At 39.6% G+C, this 26,920-nt stretch overlaps 1 protein-coding gene across 1 annotated transcript in view; it reads left to right on the top strand.

Moving 5' to 3' along the window:
• Positions 1-23,449, top strand: part of KMT5B (lysine methyltransferase 5B) — a 47,902-nt gene extending 24,453 nt beyond the window's left edge. The window contains exons 4-10 of the mRNA XM_059722528.1: positions 10,209-10,374; positions 10,984-11,097; positions 13,429-13,591; positions 14,327-14,346; positions 14,460-14,596; positions 19,222-19,418; positions 20,755-23,449. Coding sequence (XP_059578511.1) covers positions 10,209-10,374; positions 10,984-11,097; positions 13,429-13,591; positions 14,327-14,346; positions 14,460-14,596; positions 19,222-19,418; positions 20,755-22,223 — 2,266 coding nt within the window. The 3' untranslated portion in view covers positions 22,224-23,449. The remainder of the gene's footprint in view (positions 1-10,208; positions 10,375-10,983; positions 11,098-13,428; positions 13,592-14,326; positions 14,347-14,459; positions 14,597-19,221; positions 19,419-20,754) is intronic.
• Positions 23,450-26,920: the final 3,471 nt, after the last annotated feature.

Genomic DNA, 26,920 nt, shown 5'->3' on the forward strand with positions numbered 1-26,920 from the left:
ATCCTTGCAATAGTGAGGGAACCTGATATACAAATGAAGTGTTCACAGCTTGAACTAGGTCAAAAGTTTCTTGAGTTGGACAATGCTAGAAATCATTAAAGGTGGTACCCTTCTCATTCTTGCTTGCATACTTGTGGGCTCTAATCTGGGCTGGGTTCTGAACAGGCAGGGTGAAGCTCAGTCAGTTTTGAATCAGGAGGCAGTTGTGCTTTTGAGGAAAAAAAAAAAGGGGGAGTGCCACTCTGCATCTGGCAGGGGAAAACCACTTGATAGGCAACCTAAGATGACTTTGTGCAAGTCTTTAAGTGGTCACTCAGACTTTAAGTGGCTTGTCTATTTGTAGTTTGGGGCCATCAAAATATGGCCTTCCTTATCAATCAAAATAAGTTTCCCTAGTTCTGCTTGAGAGCACAGCAGAGTTAGATTGCCTTAGCTTTTGCAGTAGGAAAGAAGACTTTGTTCCTCCTTACAGTTGGAATATTACAGAAGATGTAACAATTCTGAGCTTTACAGACTGTTCTCAAAGCTTCTGGCCTTGTCTAAAATCTGTCTAGTTACTTTTCCCCAAAGTGAAAATCTTGTCTCTGTGAATCACCCTAGTATTCTGCTAAGACCTCACTGAAGTGGCTTCACACACAGTGGCCAGCACAGCTCATCAGTTTTTCTAGGTCAAGTTGTCTTCTGCTTGACTGAGAAGTTCTAGCCTAAACTTTTGGAGTCTTGGAAGAAAACAAGTTAGGGAGTGCTGTGCTGCAATACAGAGCTGCTTAAAAGGTTTGTTCTTTCTTGTCCTGATCCAGTTGGACTTTGTCTAAAAAGCCTCCTTAGTTATGCTGAAGACTTGCTGAGGTTCATAATATTTATTTTTCCTTACATGGCAGTAGCTTATAAAATGACCTTTCAACTAATATTCTCCCATCTTGAAACCTTAACAGATGCAAGAGGTTGCAATATGGCAATAACTAAATTTGTAGAAGGATCCGTTGAGCCAGTTTTGATGCTATCCTTCTTATTATCCTGTTTCTCTGATCTTGGAGTTGCCAACTCTGGCCAGCCCATGTTGTCCATATTCCACAAAGATTACACACTATTAACATTCCTGACTATTATAGTTATGGAGCTACTTAATTCCGCCATCTTTACTGCTCCCCTTCCTGCCAGGGGCGTCTATCCCACCCTGTAGGCTGAGAGGCCAGGCCGTAATGGTTCTGAGAACCACTGGGGAGCCAGCACTTTATTTTTAGGATTTTTTTTTTTTTTTTCACCTGATGATTCCATGCCAAAATTGTGGAAATAGCCATTTTCATGGGGTTTGTGGAAACTGCTTTTTTCGCAGTTTCTGCAAAATCACAAATAGGCTAGCTCTCTGGTTATAGTTTTAGACTTTTCTCAGTCAGTTGGTGCCTGCATTCCTCCAGAGTTCCATAGTGATCCTGGCAAAGAGGGGGTGGCATATCTTGAGAAATATGGGGCACACAGCATTAAGCCTTCTTAGAAAATCAGATGCATCTGTATCCATTGGAGAAAGGTTCAGAGGTCAGGTTTCATAAATGTATACAGCTGTATTCAATAACATTATGAACTAGTTGATGTTCTCCATGTCTGATCTGTGAGTTTACTTAGCTAAGGAATAGGCTTTCAAAATAATGTGTCCACAGTGAGCTGTGCTGGAAATCTGTAGGGCTGATAGAAACATCACGCGTTGCATGAAGAATGAGTTTCAAGAGCAGACTTTTGATCATTGTTTAACCTGGCAGAGCATGTCTGTGTGCTTCCTCATGGAGAGTTGTAGAGGCAGTGCCACAAGGAAACAAAGGGGTTGGGCTGTGGACAAGAAATACTATTTTCTAGCTGTATTGCCTCTAGAGTTGTACAGAATTCCCCTCCACTTCTGAGCCCATTTCTAAATTTGGCTTCTAGAAGTAGTGTTCCCACAGGGCCTCCCTGTAGAATGTGTGTTTAATTCAAGTAAATAGCATTTGTTTTCATTTGGAGTTTATTTACCTTCTTGAGACCCAGATTCTTACAAATATGGAAAATTCACTTAATTTAGAAAGTCACTGGTTTAAAAACTGTATGTTCTCTAATCTTTCTCTCTCTCTCTCTCTCTCTCTTTTTTTTTTTTTTTTTTAATTTGGATTGATCTTGCCATTTTTATTTAGCCACAGTCCTCTCAATTCTTTCTCCCTCCCCCTAGCCCCCTGCCAAATATCAGTTATTTTGGATTTAACCATTTTGTATCAGAGGAGTTCAGTAAAACGTGCTGCTGATTTGATGATGATGATGATGTTTGTTCTGTCATATCATTCAGCTGAAATGCAGCTGGAGTATTAAAACTTTATAAAACCTCTTCATAGTACATGGACTGCAGTACATCCAGTAATAACATTAACTGACAGACTGGCAATATGAAGTGGGATGGGAAGTTAGTAAAAAAAAAATAAAAATAAATCTCTGACTACCTTTATCCAAAAATGAAAAGCATTTCTTTGCTAAGTTTTACTGACAAAAATGAAATTGTGGCTGAGGAGTGCCCCCCATCCCCTTCCCACTTCAGTTTTAGATGTAAATAATTTATCCATACAGATATAATTTATAGTTTGCATTTAAAATTCTTGAACTGAAGTAGACTAAATTAGTGAGCTGCTATCCCACAAAGTCTCCCTTGATTTTTAGAGAAGGTGTAGTTTTCCTTTTCACCTGCAGTATGAGAAAAGTTGACTCTTCTTTGTTAATAACATTTGAAGATGAAGTGCAAAAGCAGATTTGATTAAAAAATTGTCTGACTTTTATACAGATTACTTTCGCTCTGCAAAACTTAAGGAGTTTCCACGTGCAAAGACCATGTCTGCTAGTAAAAAGTGTTGCATATGTATTAAAATAAACACTTAGACTTTCCAAATTGATTATGAATGAAACCTTTCAATTTTTCCCACTGCACCATAGCCCTATAGCATTAGCTGTTGTACTAATGCTACAGTGTTAGATGCAGCATAATATGTTTTGTTTTCACATCCACCAAAGTGAGTAAACTCTTAAATAAATGGCATTGGGAAGCAGTTTTCGGTCACTTCAAATTTTGTTCTCTTCATCCTTCACTAGTGCAGCATGATAGATGTATGTACTTTGTGGAGTTCCATGCTGTATCTCGTGCCGGATCATGTTGCTGTTTGTTCAAACTCACTGCTGTCAGTGACTAAGTTAATCAAGGTACTGTCCTCCTGAACTTACCAGAACCTTTCCTTTAACTTCCTTTATAGGCAAGCATCTCACTGATCCTTGGCTTTATAACTTGGAGTTTCAAGATTCTTTAAGTAACCCTGAGGTAAGAGAAACTTGAGAGAGAGAGAGAACTTTGCTTCCCCCTGACAGCCTTACTAAATAGAGCAGTGGTTCTCAACATTTTTAGACTTAAGGTATGCCTCAGGAAATGCCAGCTCTTATTTTTCACTTGTTTTTTGACTACAGAAAAATAAGAGCAATTCTTCCATTGTTAACACCTCAGACCACAACTGGTCAGAATGTTTTTGATGCTGTGGATTCCTATTTGGAATCTCTTGTGAAGCATATTTGCACACCTAACAGTGAACATCATGTAGCACCCCATGGCACTCTTGACAGGATCTTAAGGCATCCTCGGATGCCACAGCATCATGGTTGAGAATCACTGAAATAGGACCTTCTCAGTTACGAGCACCAAACTGGGACAGACCATCATCTAGCTGACTCTCAAATTCCAGCATCCTCAAGAACTTTATTATCTTGTTGCATCAATAAAGTACTTTACGGGGAAATTTTAAAAGATCTGTACTCTCCTGCTTATCAAAATGAAGTGGTTTTCTGCCAAGATACTATTAAGGCAGAAGTTTTGCTCTTGGTTTCCATAACTCCTTTATGAGGTGTATGGAAAACTGTTTCATGAGATTTTTGGCTCTGATGCTCTTGTTAGCACTCAGAAGGACTATCTTAATGACCAGACTTCAATACTTCAGAGTGTTCAGAATAATATGTTTAGTTTCTTTCTGTCCAAAGCCATCAAATATGGTACCTGCCGTGAGCTGTCCAGAAATTCCATTTGGCACGACTCATATTCTAACTGCATCCTCAGTTTAGAGGCTGTCTCCTTTTTTTCCCTTTTTTCTTTTCTTTTTTCCTTCCTGGAGCAAGTCCCTTGTTGACCCTGAAGGTCTCTTCTTTTACTCATATTTTCATGTGTGTTTACTAGTGACATTCTTTTCAGACTTTTGTAAACTCTATTTGGGATATTATAGAGGAAATGCTTGTCTGCTATTTCCAGTGCACAAGTTGGGTTCTTTGTGGGAACCAGTGATGAATCCCTGCCATGCCAGAGCTATACTGGTTATGTAGTGTCTGACACCAGCCTCCCAGAATGAAGTACCACAATACAAACTGCACACAATCAGGTCCAACTAAAACATTGTTGGTTAAAGCTCTCCAACACCTTCCAAGGACAATAATCCCACAAGCTCTTTTAAGGAAGAATAGGCTTTTGGGGTAATTTGGTATATTGAGGTATCAGTGCTTTGAGTTAGGCCATCACCATGTGGCAGGGGTGTCAAAACTGTGGTCTGCAGGCCAGATCTGGCCTATAGAGCTGCTCGATTCAGCCTGCTAGGCAACCAGCAGGCCACCTGAGGTTGGCGGTGGTGGCTGCTGCAGTATCCAGATCCCTTAGGCCACAGTGAACATGACTATCCGTGACAGGAGGGCAAATGAGAGTGGATACAACTCTGGCTGCTTTGCCTGTCGTCAGTGCCATGGCCCTAGCTCCTGACTGTCAGCCCCATCGCTGCCCTATGCTGAAGCTGCTACCCTGTGCCAGAGCTAGAGCTGCTACTGCAGCTTGTTGCATGTGGTGGCAACTTCAGCTTGGTCATGAGGTATGCAGTGAGAGCCGGAGCTGTGCTACCTGCCTTGTGCCAGAGCCACATGCTGCCATGTGCTGTGGGCTGTATCTGGTCCACAGACAGCCCTGTAGTTTGGATCCAATCCAGGCTGCAAAATAAGTTGGACACCCCTGCCATATGGTATGTTGCGAAAGCACACATCTGAGTTCGGTCAGTGCCTTCATCAGCATTTTGGATTTCGAGACTCCTGGCTGTTTGATAAATTTCTAATTGTCAGGATTCGATATGGATTCAATACCCTTGAAGCAAGGTGCCAAACATCTGAATGTAACGAGGACATTGCTGGGTTCAGTGCCCCTCATCCTGTTCCCAGATATCTATTGTTTACTGTCACCTGGGTTTTGTCTCCTTCCTAACAATGCCTTTTCTAGTATAGTGTTTTGATTAGAAATGTTTCAAATGCTGCAGGAAACCATTGTGCATAGCTTTAGAGCCTTAAACACTAGGAGTGCTCCACATACACAGTTTATCTACACATTGTGATTTTACAGGAGTACAGCACCTCAAGAGCTCTGTTCCCAGTTTGATTTTTTGCAAGTCTACACACTGTTTGACAATTGATTGCTTTCAGGATTTTTGGGGGGCGGTGGTGCTGGTTTTGTGGAGGTTCTTTAATTTTTTTTTCTTTTCAAGACTTCTGGATACACAACTGTCTCCACTTATTTTATGTATATGCTGCTGCCAGCCAGCTAGGGAAATTTCAATGTTTATGCTTCAGTGGAAATATTTCTCTGCTGCTTGTGATTTGGTAAATAGCAATCCATTCCTTCTAAACAAATTTTTGTCATCATCCTGGTTGAGGGAGCAACAAGACTTCCATCCCACCTGTAGATGGAATAGATTTACTTGTACAGGAAAGTATTTTCCTACTAAACCCAAGTTTCATCCAAAAGGATCTTTCTATATTTCTTATCATGTGTTAGATATTAGGCTGGGCTTGACACTTCATATTTAGTATTGAAAGGTACCAAGCTCTATCCAAAACATAGAAAACAGTTGAAGGCTTTTTGAAATAATCTTAAGTGTTTTGAAAATATCTCCATGATTCAGTCAGTCTTAAAGAGGGTACTTCCCATAGCCTACTATGAAATTTAGCTTTCAGTCATGGACATGGGTAAAGGAGCAATTAGAGTCAGCCTACAGATTCTTTCAATAACTCTTTTTGCTCTGATATGACCTTGGGCAAAGGTCATATACCCTGTCAGTTTGTTTCTGAAGGAGGAAGAGACAAAATTTGTTTGCCAGTGATTTGTTACTTTGGTATACTTCCTATTGCTGCAAGCCAGTTTTTACTCTGTGTGTGTGTGTGTGTTGGGAGGGGTGGGGGGTGAGGGTCCTAATTGAATTTTCATTTATTAAATGTTTCTTGTTGGCAGTGTTAAAATAGTATATTTTTGAGACTTCCTTCAAACTTATTTTTAAGAGTGACAATCTGGCACTCTTGGCCTCTTTTAAAAAATGGGAAATTTGCTTACATTGTAATGTTACTACTTTTTAAGATAGTGTGCAAGCTTCTCGGTCACCTGTCCCTCCACCTCTCCTCTGAATTTGGGAGTTTTTAATATTGACAGTGATCTGCGCAATTTGCTTTATAGACACTCCTGCCTCCATTTTTATCTGGTTTACTTCTTTGGTATTTTTATATAAATTTAATAAAAATTAATACATTTAACTTTTTGTGTCTAACTGGAGTTTCAAAGACTGTTTTCTGCTTTCAGAGTAACTGGCTGGAATATTCTGAGACCTCTTGGGTGAAGCAGTATCAATAGAGTATAGTCTTCAAAATGGTCTAAAAAGTGCCTCAGAGAACTAAAATTCTAAGAACCAATGAAAACACTGTAATCGCTGTGCCTTTGACACATGTAGAAGACAGAAGAGGAAGGGTTGCATGCCAGTAATGCCACTACTGATGGCAGTGGAAACCAGCCATTTAATGCCTGTATATAGCATTTCATTCAGCAGTTGCCATTTTGTATGCTCTCTTTGAACAGGATTCAGTCACTCTTTAGATTGTCCAGGTACTGCCAAAAGATTGTAACAACGCTTGGCACTCATGCTGGAGTCAGGAGACTTAAGAATGAGACTCCTGCATGATGCTTTTGTAATTGATCTTTAGTAGAGTGGGTTAAGTACTCGTTTTTCACTTCTGTCGTCAGTCATACAGGTGTGAGGGGAAATGTTTTGTTCAAAATAAATTGTAGGTATTGCTTATAATTTAGTCAGTTCAGGAGTTGTTGTAGAGGACAAACCAGGAAAGATACTATCATGTTGGTTGCAAATAAGTGTATGCAAGCCGTTTGCCTACAGTAGTCCTGTTATATGGTCGTTTGGTGTACTTTGTACTTCTGGCCAATTAAACTTATCTTGCTGCTGTCTAAAGAAATGAAAAAAAGAAAGATGAAGCTGAAAATCGGAGCAAAGAAGTCCCAATTTTAATGTTAGTGACCACTTCAACTTAGGAGCCACCATTGGAATGTTCTGACATTTGTATCTTAAGAACAGTCCATTTCGTATAGTTTATTAAATCCAGATACTACCTTCCTTCCAGCACCCCAAAAAAGAAGGGATTGCCCTTAACATGTCTACTTAAAATGTGTTACAGAATGAACAGAAATGTAACCTGACTAATTCATATACTTTTATTTCCAAGTTGAATCTTCTTTCCAGAGCATGTTCAAGACCCAGCTCTTTCTCTCCCTTATTTAGGTATATTTTGTTAATGGAGAGTTCCACTTTCAACTGTCTGGCTTAAACCAAAAATATCAACAGCAAATGGTTGTAATCTTACTAGTGAACACCTGTAGTCTTGAACCAAATCTTGCCACCTTGTTAAACTTTGTTCTAACTAATAAAAAGTCTAGCAGTGATCTTGTCACTACTTATAAAGGGACATTTGCAAGGTTCTTTGCTTGAAGTTCTACTGGCTGCTGTACCAATCTTTTGGCAGTATGTGAATGATCTACAGAATGACTGTGTGTGTTCCAGGAGAGCGTACCAAATGGACCCGGCAATGAATGAAACGCTAGTATAAAAGTAGAACCATGGAACTGCAGCCGTTTGCACTGCCATCACTAGCAGCATTACTATTATGCAGCCATTCTTCTGCCTCCCACTTGTGTCAAGGGCATAAAGATTATAGTATTTTTCTGAAGCAGGAAACAGTCCAATTTATCTTTTGTTAGATTTGATTAAACTTTTTGTTGTCCTCATCCTAAAGAGCATTCAGAGTCCTTAACTTCTGGTGTTCTCTGAGACGAGTAGCAAATAAAATGAATGCAAGCTTTGCTGTATCAGAACACGCATCACTGAAAACATTTGAAATGTTAACAAAACAAGCATATGAATGATTCAGTAACCCATTTTAGAAAAAAATTAATGGGATGAAAGCTCAACCAGACTGTTTGAACTTAAATTTCCTTCAAAAGTCATACTTTTCTCTAAGTACAGGTGTTCTGAGTCAGTAATGAAACAAAATTAAAATCGGTATGATAAAACCCTAATGAAGATACTGGAATAACTGCAAGCTTCAAGAAACTATGTAAAATTTGTAAGCATGTAGGGAATGTTCTCCTTTCTTAAACAACATAGTGATGTCTTGTTTAAACAGGTAGGCATTTAGGCTGCTGACAGACTTTTAAAAAAAACAACAACAAAACAAGTGCGTTACAGGAAGAGGCGTTGCATCAGTTTGACTCGGTTCCTGCAACATCTGTATAGACTGTACACTTCAAGTGAGGCCTTTTGGCACTTTTATCTAGTAACCGATTCAATCAGCTATTAGCAAACGCCAAAAAGCCCCCTGCTAAAGCATGTGAGCTATACAGATGTTGATTGAGCCGGGTCAAACTGATGCAATGCCTCTTCTGGGCATGTGCTGTGCTGGGAGCAGGGGTGCACAGAGCTGAAAGTAAAGTGATGTTTTGGGGGTGGGTTGTGGCTTTAAGCAGCATTAATGGCAAAGAGCTGCATAAAAAGTTTTGGGGGTTTTTTGGTAGGGTGTTGGGGGGTCCGTCCCCCCGGTCACTATAGTAAAAGTCCACTGAGGTATGTTGTGTACTTGCATTCAAACTGCACATAATAATAATTCAGTCACAAACCACTCCTGAATAAATGCTAGATGTCTTCTACCTACTACTAAGGCTAGAGGTTGCATTGCTTGGGCATCTCTAGTTTTAGAAAAAAGTCCCGGCCTCCTGCCGGCAATACAGAAGAAATGCTTGTCCCATCACCAAGAATTTATCTGCTGTGGGTGAGACAGGTAGATTCATTCCTTTTTCTGATCTTCAAGATCAAGGGAACTAGCTATAATAGTTTTCTGTGTAATGCTTAATAATATTGCTTTCACATTTCAATAATTGTTCAGTAATCCTATTTTTATTAGTCCATTTTTTTGGAGAGAGGTTTTTCTGTTGGACTAGTTTGCTTTCATGGATAGATTTTTAAACTGTGGAATGCGTTCTTCATATGGATGCAAATGTAGAGTTGGTGAACCATAGAAATATACAGTGTTGCCCTCTCTGAGGGCACTGATAAATGGCCGGAAACCTCTAGGAATACTTTTATTTTCCCCATATTTAGTAGCAAAATAGTTATAGGGGATTATGATAGACTTGTCAGTATCCTGCAGGTTGTGGGGATTTTTAGATCTTTAAAGCAAACACCGAAAGCTTTTGTTGAAGCAGTCTACAACCTAGAGTCAAACACTGATGTAGTTCTGCTCTTCCATGAGTCTTTTGATTCATTTGAGCTTTGTTTCTTAAGTTCTGTTTGTACCGTTTTTCTTAGCCGTTGATCTGAAGACGAGTTTTTGTTGTTGTTTTTATTTTTTAAACATTTCGGCCTAATAGTGCTATGTAGCTCTCCAATTTTAGTGTTATAGGGTAGAGTAATGATGCCTGATCCAGTTTAGTTGCAGTGGTACTAGTCCATTGTGAAATGACTAGCAAGGGAAGGATATGGAAAATTCTTATTTTCCTGTGTCATCTCTTCTCCCTGAATGTCAAGCAGCAGACAATAAACCATCATTCGGTATTATTGGGCCTTGGTCTTATCTGAGACCTACTATATAAGTAAACTATAGTTTTCATCAGAATAAATGTTCTTTAAAGTTTCAGATTTGCTTTAGTGCTAGAAATGAGGGATCTAACTAGGTCTACCTGATGTTAGTTCCTTGATGCTCAGAGGTGAATAATCCTTGCCACCAGTGGGGAAAAGCTTTATGTGAAAGATTTAAATAAGGATGGATAACAGTTGACTGGAATGGCTTTATTTTTATTTCAGGTTTCGACCCATAAAAGGAAGGCAGGAGGAATTGAAGGAGGTGATTGAACGTTTTAAGAAAGATGAGCACTTAGAAAAAGCCTTCAAGTCCTTGACGTCAGGTGACTGGGCCCGGCACTATTTTCTTAACAAGAACAAAATGCAGGAAAGGTTGTTCAAAGAACATGTAGGTGTATTTATAATTAATGCACACTTTCAGATTGTTCATATATATTTTTGCAACTTAATAGAGCAGTCACTGAATCCAGTAACTGGTCTTTTCTCTTCCCTTGGGGCTTAATGTCAATGTAAAGAGGAGGAGTAGAGAACTGGACTTTTCCTTAAAGAACCGATGCAAGACTGTTCTCAAAAAATACATGTAATCATAAAATCCTCTTAACTCCCCAAAGAACTTCCTAATAAGTTCAGTGAGAGATTAAACCACTGCTTCCTGTCTTCCTAGCTGGACTGTAGTGCCACCTGAGGTATCGTTTGATATTGAGTTAATCAGAACCATGGTGGATTATCAAAGTAAACAATTTCAAGTGGTTTTGAAGGAAAAATAAGAGACTAGGGTAATATGTACAGTTAAAATATTATCTTGGAAGTCCACAAATTTAAAAGTACTAAATATAGTAAAGCAATATTGATTTCAAAGATGAATCTAATAATGGTGGGTTTTTTAATTAATCAACTTTCAACGTTTTATGGAAGAAATTTTTGTGAATTTTCTTCCACTTTTAATACAGCAGAGTGGTTTCTTTGCTCTCTCCCACCCCTCCTCCCCCCATTGCAGGTATTTATTTATTTACGAATGTTTGCAACTGACAGTGGATTTGAGATCTTACCTTGCAATCGATATTCTTCAGAGCAAAATGGAGCCAAGATTGTTGCAACAAAAGAGTGGCAAGTATTGTGATTAGCAATTAGGAAAATCATACCTAATTTTTATTTTTATTTTTTTTCTAAAGGGGAGGAGGGGCATAAAAATCTTTGTAAATGCAACAGCTATAGAATTAGAATTGCAAGCAACTGAAGATTGGTAAATTGAGGTTTGTAATTGATGTTTCAGGGTGGGCATGTGTGTGTGACCAGTCAGTTGTTGCATAATAAATTCCATATACTTGCACCCATCCTCATCTTACATGGGAGCAAGGGGAAGGTAGGCATCTATGACCACCCTCCAGTTCGTCATGACCACTAAGGTCCAGCAGGCCCTTGGTGTCTTCCTTTGTTGTATATTGTGTGGTGGGTTTTTAACTCATTTTCCATGTCTTTGGGAGTTTTCTTGGGTAGTCATTACAGACATCACCCAAATGTATAAACAGCAGGAGACTTGCTTTAAATCTGTACTCGTTATAGAACAAGATTTCAGACCCAAGACTGTTTAAAGAGCTCAGCAACATCTACTTTGGGACACTTCTTTGCTTCACATACTTGGTTTCTGGACTGGCTGTGTCTGGTGTATGTGGAGTCAGATTCAGATTGATAGAATCTAATTTGAGAGAATTTGAAACTCCACTCAAAAGAACAGCTTGTCAATGGGAATGTGAATGTCTAGCATAAGAGGATTGAAATCCTGATGGAGTCTTGTTACAGACCTGGCATGCCTACATTGAAAAGAAACTAGTAATTGAGGGTTTGTAGAACAGCTATGGTAGGCATAAAGGCATTGGGATTTGCTATTTAAAAGGTGTCTGATGACCCACATGGCCTCAGACTCACCTTCAGCTCCCCATGCTGCCACACTGTCCTGCCTTCTGGGGTGAAGGCAGGGAGTGGCAGCTGGAGCAGGGAGGGGGGAACCTGGAGACTGGTTGCTATTGCAGCTGGAGCTGTAGGGTGTGGGAGGGGAAGGGGAGCAGTGGTTAGGCGAAAGCCCAAGGGCCACCCATTAAACCTTTGAGAGTTTGGGGTCTGATACTTGAAGGTTCAGGGTTTCATTCCGGTCATTTGAGCATGCTTCTTTTTCAAAGAGCCTTATCTCTGAAGATCTACTTATCACAGGGGGTACAGAGATGGTATTGGCATTCTTCCCATGTGAGTCAAAAGAAAGCTTCTTTGTGCTGTGTCCTAAACAGGCACAAGACCCCCAACTCAACTCAAAATGCAGGAAGCTGTGATTGTGATTGTTCTAGCCAGAAGAAGAGGTGGATGAAGGAGAAGGAGAAGAAGCACAGAACTGATAGGTTTCCCCATTTCTATCATTAGATATCATTAAAGGGGGGAGATGATGGGGCCTCACCTTCTAGTATATCTTTGTGTAGTAGCTCTTCAGTGTTGGGTAGAAAGATAGAAACAGATGGAACTTTGTCATTGGCGTCCTTGTACCAGATGGCTGTGGAAGCTCCAACAGTCAACCATTTTGCTGCTGCTGCTTCCTTTGACCTCGGGAAAGAGTGTAGAACCCATGTTTCTATGTCCAAAATAGTGTAGTGGGTTCAGTGCCTCCTTCCTTTAACCTGACAAGGGATCTTTTCCCATAACTCTACTCCATGCTTTGACACCAGAACCTTTCCTGCAGTAGCCTGAAGCTATCTCCTCTCAACTGCACACACGTGTGTTCAGAATAACAGGCACATAAGTTTAGACAGAGACACACACACACACACACACACACACACACACACACACACACACACACACACACACACACACAAACACACAGCTTTGTGCATGTAAAATATTCTGAGGATCTAAAATAAGATGCCCTTGCTCAACAAGGCACTTAAATCCCTGCCTGTTCAGCAACAGCTAAGCACCTTGTTAGGTGTTTGAGTGTAACCTTTTAAATGTGAACTAAAATGCATACAGCTTAAGTACATGCAGAGAAAGTTCCAAAATTAACAGAATGCATGGTTATCTTTTAAACATTACGGGTTTACTAATATATTTTTAAATGCTTTCTTGTGATTTCAGTGGTAGGGCTTGAATTGAAAACTCCCAGCTTTTGTCAGGCAAAAGCTGACCTTATTAACGTGTAAAGCAGTGTAAGGGAGCAACTTTCGTAGGAGGCGCACAGGCACCTTGGCTAAGCTCTTCGACAAAAGTTTGTTCTATCTTAAATAATTACAGTTTTAATTTTTAATGCCGTTAGTGCTTTCTATTAGCTGATTTAAGACTTTAAGTTCTTTTAGCATTTCTCATTGTGCAGAAATTTTAATTTTGGTAAGAAAGCTGTTTACTTGCAATATTTTGTCACTTTTAGAATACTTATCTTTATCTTTTAACATTTAGGAAGCGAAATGACAAGATAGAATTATTAGTGGGCTGTATTGCCGAACTGTCAGAAATGGAAGAGAACATGTTGCTCCGACATGGAGAAAATGACTTCAGCGTCATGTATTCTACACGGAAAAACTGTGCTCAACTATGGCTTGGTCCTGCTGCATTTATCAACCATGGTAAGTAACAAGACTTAAAAAGCATCAGGTAATAGAAGCAATTCTGTTTAAAATCCTCTTGCATGTAAGGGATGTCTCAAAGTAGCAATGTTGCTTAGATTCATTCTGAATTTTGTATCTTTAATATAATTAGCATGGTCTGAAGTACAGTATTGGTTTTAGGGCCTAAATCTTGGTCAGTTTCCAGTTCAGAGCTGCTGGGCTGTGCACTGGGAAGCTAATTAGAAGCTGTGAGGAGGGCTGTCTTCTCCTTTCAAACACGGACAAGAAAATGATCTGAGAATCAGTAAAACAGCAGATTTGGGCCCTACCACATGACCCTTGTACAAAAATTTCCCCTGGCCTGAGCTGTAGCCTGTAAGGAGCATTGTTCCTAGGTGACCGACTTGCCGTCTTCCTTGCTCATTGCTTAGACAAACAAACTTCACTGATTCTGTTGAGTTTTGTACCTACAGGGGAAAAAGCAAGACTTTCCTTGGCTGGTCATTTTTTAAAGGAAAAATAATTGAATGTGTAACAGAAACAAAACTGAGAAGCTGAGATTTGTTAAAATGATTCAAGATGCCCGCTCTTGATGCAGAAAATTTCTTGTTTAATATAATGTCCTTGAGTATTTTAGTTGCGATTCTAGCAGCTATTGAAGTCGGAGTGAAACCTTACTTTAGATATCTATAACTATTCATGTTTCAGGTCTTATCAACAGTTAATTGACTTTGTCTTTTGGACCTTTTTCAGATTGCAGACCTAACTGTAAGGTAAGCATTAAAAAAAAACAACCCACACGTAAAGAATACCCTCCCCACCAAAATGTCAACTTGTTTTATACACAAATGCTAGCTAACATTAGTGATTACTACTTTTGTTCCAGTTTGTATCAACTGGCCGTGATACAGCATGTGTGAAAGCTCTAAGAGACATTGAACCTGGAGAAGAAATCTCTTGTTACTATGGGGATGGCTTTTTTGGAGAGAATAATGAATACTGCGAATGTTACACATGTGAAAGGTTTGTGCTATTGAAAGACGTGGTATATTGGATGATGATGTGATATATTGCAAAGCTGAAGGTTCACTGCCTTTGGCTGTCCAAGAATTGTAAATAACATAATAATAATAATCGTATTTTTTCTTGCATTTTTTTTTTTTTAAGGATTTTAAAAATGGTCTATATTTTGCTAAGTTAAAACAATGTAGACATCAGGACTTTATGAAATACAAAGATTTGCAGGGGCGAGGGGGGGCAAAGAATGGTAAAAACACCTGGCTGTCTAAGGCTCCACAGCTCAGCTGTGAACTTTGTTGCCTTCATTTCCAAAGAAATCATTGGTCTGATTCCTACCCATCCCCCACAGTGTTCCCTCTCTTCCATCGACTTTGATCTTTCTTGTTCATGTGTCCCTCTTCAGTGAAAACAGGAGGAGTAGTTCTCACAGTCTTTATAGTTGTTAGAATTTGTGCATTTTAGACACAGATGGCTGCTGTTCTGGACAGTACTGGCTTAGTCCTGTCATTTTGCAGTAATGGGGGCAAATTCATCCATACTTTTCCTAGTTGTGCGGGCCAGGGGCGAGCCGGGCCCGTCTTTGCGCACGCGGGCTGTGGCCAGCAGCCCGGGCACGCGGGGCCGGAGAAGACCGGGGGCGAGCTAGAATTAGTCACGGATGCGTAGTGGTTGATTTAAAGATTATTTACTTACACCAAAGGTGGTCGTGGTGTAGGCTGGACAGTTTCCAGGTTCAGCTCCGCTTAAATCCTCGTTAGAGGACTACGACAAATTCGTTCTAGCCCTGGAGTTGCTGAAGCTCCGTGGGTTCGGTTCGGTTCTCTCCCCCGGAGTTGCTGAAGCTCCGTGGGTTCGGTTCGGTTCTCTCCCCCGGAGTTTGCTGAAGCTCCGTGGGTTCATATCTTTAAGATGCAGGAAGGGATACGTCTAGGAATTTATCAGCAACGGGAAGAGGCTAGAGGCTGTTCGTTCTTTTCCCCGGAGTTGTTGAAGCTCCGCGGGTTCGGTTATCAGACCTCTGTTGCCTTTTAAGAAAAGCGTTGGGTCCGAAAGGATCCTCAGCGCTTAGAGATCTTCACGCTCTCCCCCTCGAACTCCAATTGCTGTCTCCCCGACTTGGGCGGAAGCCACCCAAGCCCTTTATACGGCTAGCAAGCCAATTGCTAGCCGCCACGTGTGCGTGTATTAGAATCGGCCAATAATGTGGCACGAATCTTCATACAAATGGCGGGAACTCCTTGCACCATGCATTTCTTGGATGCGAAAAAAATGCACCATGCAAAGAAAGCTTCGAATTGGCAGGAAATTCTCTGTTGCACCGGGGTTGTTTTCTGCAGCAGAAAACTCCACCGTGCAAGGAAGCTGCAATTTAGCGGGAAAAATAATTTAGCAGTGCCGAAGCACGCACAAACAAAAAATCACAACTTTGGGTTGTGACACTAGTGAGCTGTTTCACTGCCTCAACCTAGAAAATTTCACAATTTCTCATGTCTTTATTCCAGGGAATTTTTGTTTTGAAGTACCTATTCTCAACATAAGCATATAGCTCTCATCCCTTCCTGGGGGCACCTTCCAGGTATTATCATTGGGTCCTCTGTAGCGTGTTCAGAAACGCGAAGATTCTGTTCTTGTTGCGCTAGCTGTAAGGGAAGAAAGTTGCTAAAAATAAAATAGTCCGTTACTCATTTAAGAAGTGGTTTAGTGCCACTTGCTTAAATAGTTCAAGAATTTTATCTTCCTTCTTTTTATGAGATGTTGTCATTATGCAATTCAAGAGAAACACTGCTTGTTTGTGACGCTGACAATTTTGCCATGCTGTTGTTACCCAAGCTGGTGTTATGTGGGTAGGCCACTTTGAAGGAAGAGGGAATTTACATAAACATGACTTGTGGATGATCCATTAGCAAAAATGTGTTTACTTCCTTGTAGCTAAAACGTACAGTAAATGCACAGACAGCAGAATTAGCTCGTATTATCTGTTCCTTCCAACACTGACATCCAAGGTGGTGGAGATTGCTGTATAAGAAAGGGAGGACCAGTTTCCTTACCTTTAACTCTTGTCATGCTACTGGCATCCCTTGTCTTAGTACAGACTCTTCATTTATAACCAAGCATTTTTGATAACTGAAGATCTTTAAACCTAAGAAGTTTTAGGTTCCCATCCTCAGTGTGTTAATACTTTTATACAATTTTAGCTTTTCAAAGTCATCTTCCATGGTCACCCAGGGGATGCTGCAACAGGTTTCAGAGGAAGTTTAAAGTTAAAATACAGATGGCTTGAACTGCTCACTTGCTTCTGTTTCTAAAATAGTTCTGATAAATGAGACCAACATAGGTCTTGTTTTGAGAAACAAAGTATGCAGCCAGGCTAACTGCCCCTTTGTATGCCAGCAGAATTAATTCTTAGGAAGGCATATGTACATTTGCAGCTTCCAGGGTTAATTTTTCAAAACTAAAATAATAGATTTTTAAAAGCTTCTTTTTGACCATACTATTGGAAAGACCATAATGATCTCTCTAAGCCAACTAAAATCTTTACTTACGTGCATGTACAAACATATACATGCTATTATGTGTATTTCTCCATGTGTATTTGCAAGAAGAAACACCATATGGGGGGGGGGGTGTACATTTTATTAGATAGCATGTGTATCATTTTTCTTTCTGCTCTTGATATATTTAGGAAACCAGTTATATTGTTAGTTGTGCTGTGTGAATCCATTTTAAGCTAATACTTAATTTTCAAAATGGTGACTGTGAAGTTCTAAAAGATTAAAGGTTTGAAAAGGCTGGGGAAATTTGGCTTCCTTCTCAGCTTTTTGCGAAGTAGCAATCAAGTTGGTTTAGGCAAACAACCTAAGACACTACAAAATGCATCTGAACTGAGGTGTAGTTTATCAATAGCTCTTAATTTGCTGTGCTTCATCCCTTTACTCTCCTGTCTGGTTAAGAATGGAGCTGTAGTCAGTCTTCTTTTAATTCTGTATGTTAGCAGAAAATGGAACTAGTCTCTGCTCTGTCCCCTCTTTGCTGGTTAGAGGAAATCAAGCTCCAGGAAGAAGAGGCCCCCAGGTGTTTTCAAAAGCAGGGAATACAGATACTTGTAATTTTTGAGGCACAATTCCTCCCTGAGGTAGAGCCAGTTACCCTTTCTTCTAGGTACAGCCTGATACCTCCATCTGGCTCCCAATGATTTGCAGAACTTAAAACTAAAAAAAAAGCCACTACATAATTCATATCAAACTACTACTTGTTAATTTTCAGGGAAGGTTAGGTTGGCATGCTGGTGGTCAGCAGTGCAGTGTATGAGAGGTTTTATATTGGTCTTATCTCTCTTCCACTCTATATTTCAAGGATTTTTTTTCCTTTAGTACACTAGAACCTCAAGCAGGTTGTCCTTTTTACTTTGAAAACCAACCCCTCTGAGCAATTAAAGGTAGCAGGAATCTGTCTTCCACTGCACAAATAGTCATGGTGACTTAGAACTGAAAAGAGAAAAGGAAGTCTTAAGACCTGATGAATCTTCATCTGTTTCCACTTTCCCTGGGGAAGGAAAGAAATGCTGGCCCATGAGTATGGGGTTGATAATAAATTAGTTAAACCTTTATCAGCCAAAGAAAAGTATGCATGTAAAGGGGTAGTTATACCATTATGTCTACTTTGGCTGTTGCTATTAAATGTAGAGGTAGACAGGGTGGAGCAAATGCACTTATTGTTGTTAGACAGGCAGGGTTCTTTGAGTAGATGTGATATCTTTTATTAGGCCAACTGAGTAGTTGGAAAAAACTTCTTAGCAAACTTTTGGACGCAGTCACCCTTCAGGCATAGGGAGTTTCTGTTTGCTAAGAACTTTTTTCCAACTACTCAGTTGGTTTAATAAAAGATACCACATCTACTCAAAGAACCTTGCCTGCCTGTGCCCTTAGACCAACACTGCTAAACCAAAAACCCAGAAATTGGTGTTAGCAGCTCTTACAATGAGGCAAATGTGGGAAGAAATAATGGTTAATTTCCTGTTGAAATCTTAAGCAACAGAATTCGTATCAGATGTCCTTTGAAGTACTGTACTGAATTTTCATTCCATGCAAATTGAATTATGAAAATAATACTAAAATGAGACACAAGAATTTTTGTAGGTGATATCTTTTTATTGGACCTTCTGCATGATTGGGATAGCCTTAGACAAGCTTTTGAATATAGTGCTGCCTCCTTCAAGTCTGAGAGGAGGAAAAAAAACATGCAATTGGTTCAATAGAAGATGCTACCTGCAAAAATTCCTCATTTATTGGACCATAAAAGTTGCAACTTTATTCCAACACTCCCACACCAAGACACATTTATTTGAGCTCATCCCCTGTTTACAGAAAAGGGGAAAGTAATTGCAAAAGACAAGAATCAATTTCAAGTAATTCGGGAACAGTTTTCTCTATCCCTAATTAGAAATGAAATATGCATTTAAATCCCCTACCTTATCAATACCTGAACTGCCTGCAAAATCTTAAACTAAGGTAATACAGTTGTTTTAAGAAGGTTGTCTGAATATAGCTATGATTGTAACGATGTATATACTGTCAAACAACTATCTGATTATACTGAGAATTGTTGATATGTGCTGTTCTCTTTTATAGACGTGGAACTGGTGCTTTTAAATCAAGAGTGGGCCTGCCAGCACCTACTCCTGTGATCAATAGCAAATATGGACTGAGAGAAACAGATAAACGTTTAAACAGGCTTAAAAAGTTGGGTGACAGCAGCAAAAACTCAGACAGCCAATCTGTCGGCTCTAACACTGATGCAGATACCACTCAGGAAAAAGCTAATGCAAGTAAGCAAGGGGAAGCTGTTTTTATGGGGTTTGTTTTCATGAGAAAATTATCTTTAAACATGTGTAATGTTGATGAGACTCGCAATGAACAGCCCACAACTTATTTCATCCAAGAAACTGTAAGTTCAGTTTTTTCCTAACAACAAAAAATACAGAAACAATGAAAGGAAAGAAATAAAGAAAAACATACCTTGTATTGCATGTTTTCCATATGAATCCTGTTTCCAAGCAATACCAACAAAATGTCTCAATTGGGGTGGGTGTACATGTTTTGAAATTTGAGTAAACGTATAAAAATACAATTTAGGAAATAAGAGTTATTCCTAAACAAGAAACTTCAGGGAGGTAAAGGAATTGATGTTGTATAGGAAAAATGGGATTCAGATAAACTTGGTATATGTTAAATAAGGAAGTTGTTGTTTTCTTTAGACAGTTGTTCAACAAGTGGGCATTTATATTCCTTGCTTTTGTCAGTAAGGTGAAAGTTGATCAGTTCAGTTATAGTCTGAAATGAATGTTGACAGCTGGTCATCTTAAAAGAAATTCAAAGGGATTTTTATTCAGTGACTGACTGGTGGGCTTTGTAGTCATGCATCTTTGAGATATCTACCTTTTTCTTTTAAGGCAAGACATAAATGACTCTAATTATGTTTGCCTTGTCAAGGCAGACTTCAAACTGCTTAATGCACTAGGTTTTTCTAGCTTCTATTTGCTGCTGTGATTTCATGCTGGCACTATTTCCATTCCCTGTTTTAAAAAAAAAAAAGCCAAAATGCAAAAGAAAAGCAGGAAATGTGCTAACTTAAAAAACAGCTCTTTAGCCCACCATCAAAGTGGTTTAGAAATGTGGCTCTCCTTGGGCAGATTAGCTTCTCTATGCACTCTTCTGTGTAAGGGACACAGTGTGGAACTTGACAAGGAGAGCAGGAGCCAAACCATTAGAAGAAAAAATAATCTCATCCCCTTCCCTAGCATAAATGTGGCAGAAGACCAGAGCTCTGATTCTCAACTGTGCTTGAAAAATATACAGTAGAATTGGAGGATGAGGTGGAAAGGTTGCTGCATGCAAATTATCAAGAAGCAAGCTTTAAGTGTAGGCTCTCCAAAACTTGAAGTTTAAATGTAATTTTGGGCACTGTTAGGCAGTAACATATGGGCCAGAGTTGTGAGCTAGCAGTTTTTTTTTCATTTGATTAAAAATCATAATGTAACACAGTGCAAAAATAAGACTTCTGCAAATTTCCATGAAAAGCAAGATCATAAAGATGGTTGAAGTACCTGGTGAAAAGCCAGGTTAAATTAACATGTCTTAACAACTTTTTTTTTTTTTTAACAGCTAACCGAAAATCTTCAATTGGTATAAAAAAGAACAGCAAGAGTAGAGCATTAACAAGACAGTCTATGTCCAGAATTCCAGCTTCATCAAATTCTACCTCATCTAAACTAACTCATATAAATAATTCCAGGGTACCAAAGAGACTGAAGAAGCCTGCAAAGCCTTTACTTTCAAAAATAAAGTTGAGAAATCAGTGTAAAAGGCCAGAGCAAAAGAATGCCTCAAGAAAACTCGAAATGGGAAACTTAGTTCTCAAAGAGCCTAAAGTAGTTCTATATAAAAACTTACCCATTAGAAAGGATAAAGAAACTGAGGGACCAGTAAAAGTTGCAGTCTCTAGTGGATGTTTAACAAGGCATGCAGCAAGAGAATATAAACTAAATTCTGTGAAAGGTGCTCATGAGCATGGTGAAATATCACCTTGCACATATATAACCAGGAGGTCAATGAGAACAAGGATGAATTTGAAGGAGACCTCTGACTTACAGCTTGAACCAAATATGTTGGATGGCTATAAAAATAACTTGACTGGGACACAATCAGATAGTTTAGAGCAGCAGTCTCACATAATTCATGAAAACGACCTGGCTCATGGAACATCACATAAAGGGGAGGGGAGGTGCCAGAAAACTGATGTGGGAATATCCAAAAAGAAATCGCGACAAGGAAAACTTATGAAATCCTCTACAAAAATAGAAGAAACTGATCTTACATACAGTACACCTGGCAAAGATGAAGTACTAGATTTGATCAGTTCTCATCCAGAACCTGGAGAGAGGAGTAATGTAGTGGACATGCCTGTTGGCTATAAAGACTGTATTTCTGGGTCTGGTGGGTGCTCTGTTACATCTGACAATTTTAAAACAAAAGATGGCTTTAGAACTGCAAAAAGTAAAAAGAAAAGACGAATCACTAGGTATGATGCACAATTAATCCTTGAAAATAGCTCTGGGATTCCCAAACTGACTCTTCGTAGGCGCCATGATAGCAGCAGCAAGGCAAATGACCAAGAAAATGATGGGATGAATTCTTCAAAGATAAGCATCAAATTAAGTAAAGACCATGAAAAAGATAATAATTTATATGTAGCAAAGCTAAATAATGGATTTAACTCAGGATCAGGCAATAGTTCAACAAAATTAAAGATACAGCTAAAACGAGAGGATGAGAACCGAGGGGCATACTCTGAGGACCTTCATGAAAATGGCATGTGTTGTAGTGATACACTCTCTCTCTTGGGGTCAAGAATGGAAGTGGATGATTATGGTCAATATGAGGAGGAAACAGCTGATGAATCTTCCTCAGAAGAGGATGACGAAGACGAGGATGACTATGATGATGAATTTGAAGATGATTTTATTCCTCTTCCTCCAGCTAAGCGTTTAAGGCTCATAGTTGGCAAGGATTCAATAGACATTGACATTTCTTCCAGAAGGAGAGAAGATCAGTCATTGAGGCTAAATGCATAAGCTCACAGGTCTTAAATTGACCAGGATGTCCATTTTTAAACAACAAAAAATAATTCCATTCAGTTATTCCTCAACTGAAGAACTTTCTGAAAATTTTAGTGGCAGCACTTCTTTATTGTTTAGTCACTTATCAACATAATATTGTAGAAAGTGTACAGCATACTGACTCTTCTTAAGTCTGATTTGTGCAGATTTTTATTGTACTTTTTAATAGCCTCCTTATGTGCAATTCTGAGTTAGAGTAAGAGGTAATGCTCTGTTGTAAAATAAAGGCTCAAGCAAAATTTAAAGAGTGACATCAAAACTTTCCATGCAGGACAATGAGAACACAATAATGTGGCTACACAATTGTTTTTAACCTGTTAAGAGCATTTGTTTGCTCTTACAATATCTGACTAAACAATAATTAAAAAAAAAAAAATCATAGTAGCAACATATTAAGGTTTTCTAGTATATGTTAATATCACCAGCAATGATCTACAGCTATTCAATTTATTTGCTAGATGTTTTTTCCCCTCTTGGAGTTTGTCAGTTTTAACACTGTATGCTGTCCCAGACGTACTGTTTGTGGCCTTTGTTATAGTAGCAAACCGTTGGTTGGAAGTCAAATTGATTTCTTTAAAAAAACAAAAAAACAAAAAAAAAATTAAAAGGTGTTGACAGTTTGCTGACTTTCTAGTACATTATATGTACCAGGGTAGCAGTATGCAGAATACAAGTTTGGATATGGTGTATTTATTGCTTGTTATGTAAATTAAACACCTTGTATTTAACACTTTTCAATACTTTTAGATAAAATTGTTCTTTGCAAGAATGATTGGTGCTTATTTTTTCAAGAATTTGCTGTGAAACAATGTGATTACAACAGGCAACATTTATCCAATGAACTGCAGCTATCCTGAATTGGTTCTACATAGTTTTCTGTTGCACTTGTAAAATGCTACAAGGAATTTAAAGAAATCTATTCACTTTAACTTATGATAGTTTTATGAAATTAAAAAAAAAAAATCTAAGTCACAGCTTTTGTTCTGTGGTAACCTATAAAAATGTTTGTCTTTTGAGATCCAGTGTAAAGGACTGAAAAAATATGTATATGTTGTAAATATTTGTGTGTTGTGAGAAATTTTGTCATAAGAAATTGAGATAACTTACCAGAAGGGTTTTTAAGTTTAGAAATACATTCATGCCAATAAAATAGGAAATTATAAACCTAGTTTTAAACTCTGCATCGGTGGGAGTTTTTTGCTTTTATTTAGTTGTATATTCAGGATCTCAGAGTCTGCAGGACATGTTCAACAACAAAGCATCGTCAGTGAAGAGCTTCAGGACTGGTTTGTTTTTGCTTTAATAAACATGCTAGGGACAGGAATAGGTTGGAAATAATGTTTTTATTTTACTTTATTTATTAAAGATAGCAGATAAGCCACTTATTTTAACAGGCAGGTCTCTTCTCAGTTTACATGGCAAATTTCTCTATGAAATTATTGTACACAGAATATGCAAATTTTTATTTACATCATGGATGAACCTTCAGAAAAGTGACTTTCTCATCTAGAGATGCCAAGTGAAAATCAGAATAAATTAACAAGTATGTGTAATCCATGTAGCAGAACTGGACTGGGTAACTTTTTAGTATTTGTACACAGCAGTATTGGCCCAGAGGAGCCAAGCACTGGGACTACAGGATGGCTGCAGATAACATGTTGGACTGTTAGTGAAATTGGATAGGAAGATTTGCATGGTAGGTGACAATTCTGTACCTGGTTTTAGCCATTTCTTGCCTTCATGAAAACTATAAAGCTTTCTCAGGATAACCTTTCAAAATTAGGTTGGAGTTCTATGTCAAAACATTTTTTTAAAAACACAAAAAAAGCTGTAAGATCTCTTTCTGTTTTGTTTCCCCTTCTTTATTGTCAGTGGAACGTTGAACAGGCCTAGAGAGAAAACCCTCTCAAATAGGGCTAGAAGGCAAAAGTGTACACATCCCTCCTTGCCATGTTTTAAAATGTCCACACTCCATTAAAAAGATACTACACTGAAAGTTCAACTAAGTGAAATAGGTACTAAAATCATGGATGAGGGAATGCCTATGTTAGGCTCTGCTGTTTGGTTAGGTCCTGCCTTCATTGTTGAAGAGAATGGGGATCTTTGTTCTAAACTGCATAGTAGGGGTGTGCGAAATGGGCCATACTGGAGTTGGATCCGGCCCAAATCGGGGACAGTGATTCGATTCGTTGATTCAGATCACTGTCCCCATTCAATTCGGCCGAATCCAAATCTGAAGATTTGATGCTGATTTGGAGCAGCAGCGATTCAGCCATAGACACAACTTTAAATGTTTTTTCTACATACCTTGAGGTACCAGGTATGGCTCATGAATGCTGCGATGCTGAGGCAGATAGAGCGTCCCACAGGACTGCAGACCCCCCCCCGCTCAGCGGTGAACCTGGAAGTGGACCAGAACTACTTCTGGTCCACTTCTGGGTCCACTGCCGAGCACGCCAGGTGCACACGCACTCACTCTCCCCCTCCCCCGGCGATTGGCTGCGGGGGGCCCCCTGCCTGCTCCCCGGTGGACCCAGAAGTGGACTGGAAGTGCTTCTGGTCCACTTCTGGGTCTGCTGCCAAGTGTGCTGGGAACCCCCCCACACTCCTGTAGGATGCTCCATCCGCCTCAGCATCATGGCATTCTCGAGCTGCCTGGTACCTTGAGGTATGTAGAAAGACACAACTTTAAATGTTTTGTGTCCAAGTTGTCGGATCTCTCTGAATCAATTTGGAGGGTTCTGATTCAATTCTGAGAGATTAAAGGGTCTCCTGATTTGGTTTAGATTTAGAGATTCAGCCACTGAATCAAGTCGAATCTTCGCCAAATCAAATCAGTGACCAAAGCTTTGCATAGCCCTACTGCATAGTAAACCCCGTAACAAGTGTGCTTCCATGTCTTTGACTGTAGTGTTAAGTGCAGTAAACTATATACTGGGTCAGCAACCCCCGGCACGCGTGCTGAGCATGGCACACCCAAACTCCAAGCAGCTGCTGCCAGCCATAGAGCCCAGGCTGCTCCCAGCAGGTGGCTAGGAGGCTGCAAGCAGACGGGGCTCCTTGGGCTGGCTGCAGCTGGGAGGCTGCAAACAGCTGCTCCGGCATGTCGGCACTCCAGCACTTTCCAAGGTAGACATGGGTTTTTTGGCACTCCAGCCAAAAAACAATGCCTACCCATGCTATATATGATTTTACAAGTGATCATATTTAAAAAGGTAGCCACTTCAGCAGAATGCATTTACTTCTAATTTCCTTTTGCAGGTGTGACCTGTCCTCATAGTATCCACAAAAAAATTTGGCACTGAAATTAGGCATTCTCTGTGCCAGCATTTGGTTCACTACCTCATGGCAGCCTTTGGAGCCTGTAGTGTGATATCAGCACTTTTGTCTGAGAACTCAGAGAACTTCAGTCCCCATAGTTCATCTTGTAATGTACTCTTTTGCCTCAGTTTTCATTTCTGCTCTTTCGCTATCAGCGATATAGAGGGCTCTTTTCTTCAGAGACAGGATAATTACTGTGAAAAAGCACAACTACCAACATGGCAGTTGCCCATACAAAAATAAACGAATATCAGAAGTGGAGAACATAGGCAGCAAATGAAGCTGGTCAGCAGTCACAGTTATCGTTACCAACAGCACATGGGAGTAATGGTTCTGAGGCTGTGAAATGAGTTCCAAGTAGTAGGATCAGATTGTGGTGCAAATGTTGGATGGTGACCAATGCATTCAGATCCTTTAGATGTGGACAGTCTCATCCCTAAAGTTTGAATGCTGAACTTGCTCCATAGAGACCCCAGAATGAGAGCTGTTTTACCAGTGCACAAAAATAAGTAACCAAAGCTCTGTGTTGCTTATCAGTTGGTGAATGCTCCTTATTAGGTATGCCAAGGGCACTATGTTTTGCTGCACAGGATTGTGATGGTGTACACTGCCTAGTAATTATCATATTTAATGTATATAGATTCCCTTTACTGGACAATGGAAAATGGGAGGGACCAGAGGATTCTGACCCTCACTTTCCCCTGAGTAGATAAAAGGAAGGATGCAGTTAAACTTGCATTGCTGGCTCACCATAGCTGTTGCTGGCATTATTAGTGTTCAGGGATGGTATATGTTGCTTGTATAATGCGCGTTATTGACAAGCCGCAGGCAGGAACAGCTTTTCCTAGACTGACATGTTGATGTAGTTGGGTTGTAGTGTTCACTGTGATTCTCAGATCTAATCTAGCCTTCGCTTTCCTGGAGATTTGAAGTTGGGGCACCTGAGTTTTTCAGCAAGGAAAAATTTAACTATCCTTTGAGCAGGTGCAGGATAGCTGTGGACTAGACTTTTGCTAGCTTAAAAAAACTGATAGAAATAGGGGGTTTTAGATGACACAGGCAGAGCCTACTCAAAATATTCTTGTTGCTGCATATTCTGTGTTTTTGCGTAACATCTGTGAGGCCAAAAGGGGGAATCTTGCTGTTGCCACATGAGAGATGGACAGGTTCTCTGGGGTGCTTTTTGAGCAGCCTGACACGAGGCCAAATAGCAGCACCCATCAAAGTGCTGTGTGGGGTAAGGAAATCTTTAACAGGGCACTTTAATGGTTTGTGGTAGCCAGATAGCCACTGCACTGGCAACATAAAATAATGCTGTCTGGCTTATAAAT

This window comes from Alligator mississippiensis, chromosome 2 (genome assembly GCF_030867095.1).
Source record: "Alligator mississippiensis isolate rAllMis1 chromosome 2, rAllMis1, whole genome shotgun sequence".
Lineage (NCBI taxonomy): Eukaryota > Metazoa > Chordata > Crocodylia > Alligatoridae > Alligator > Alligator mississippiensis.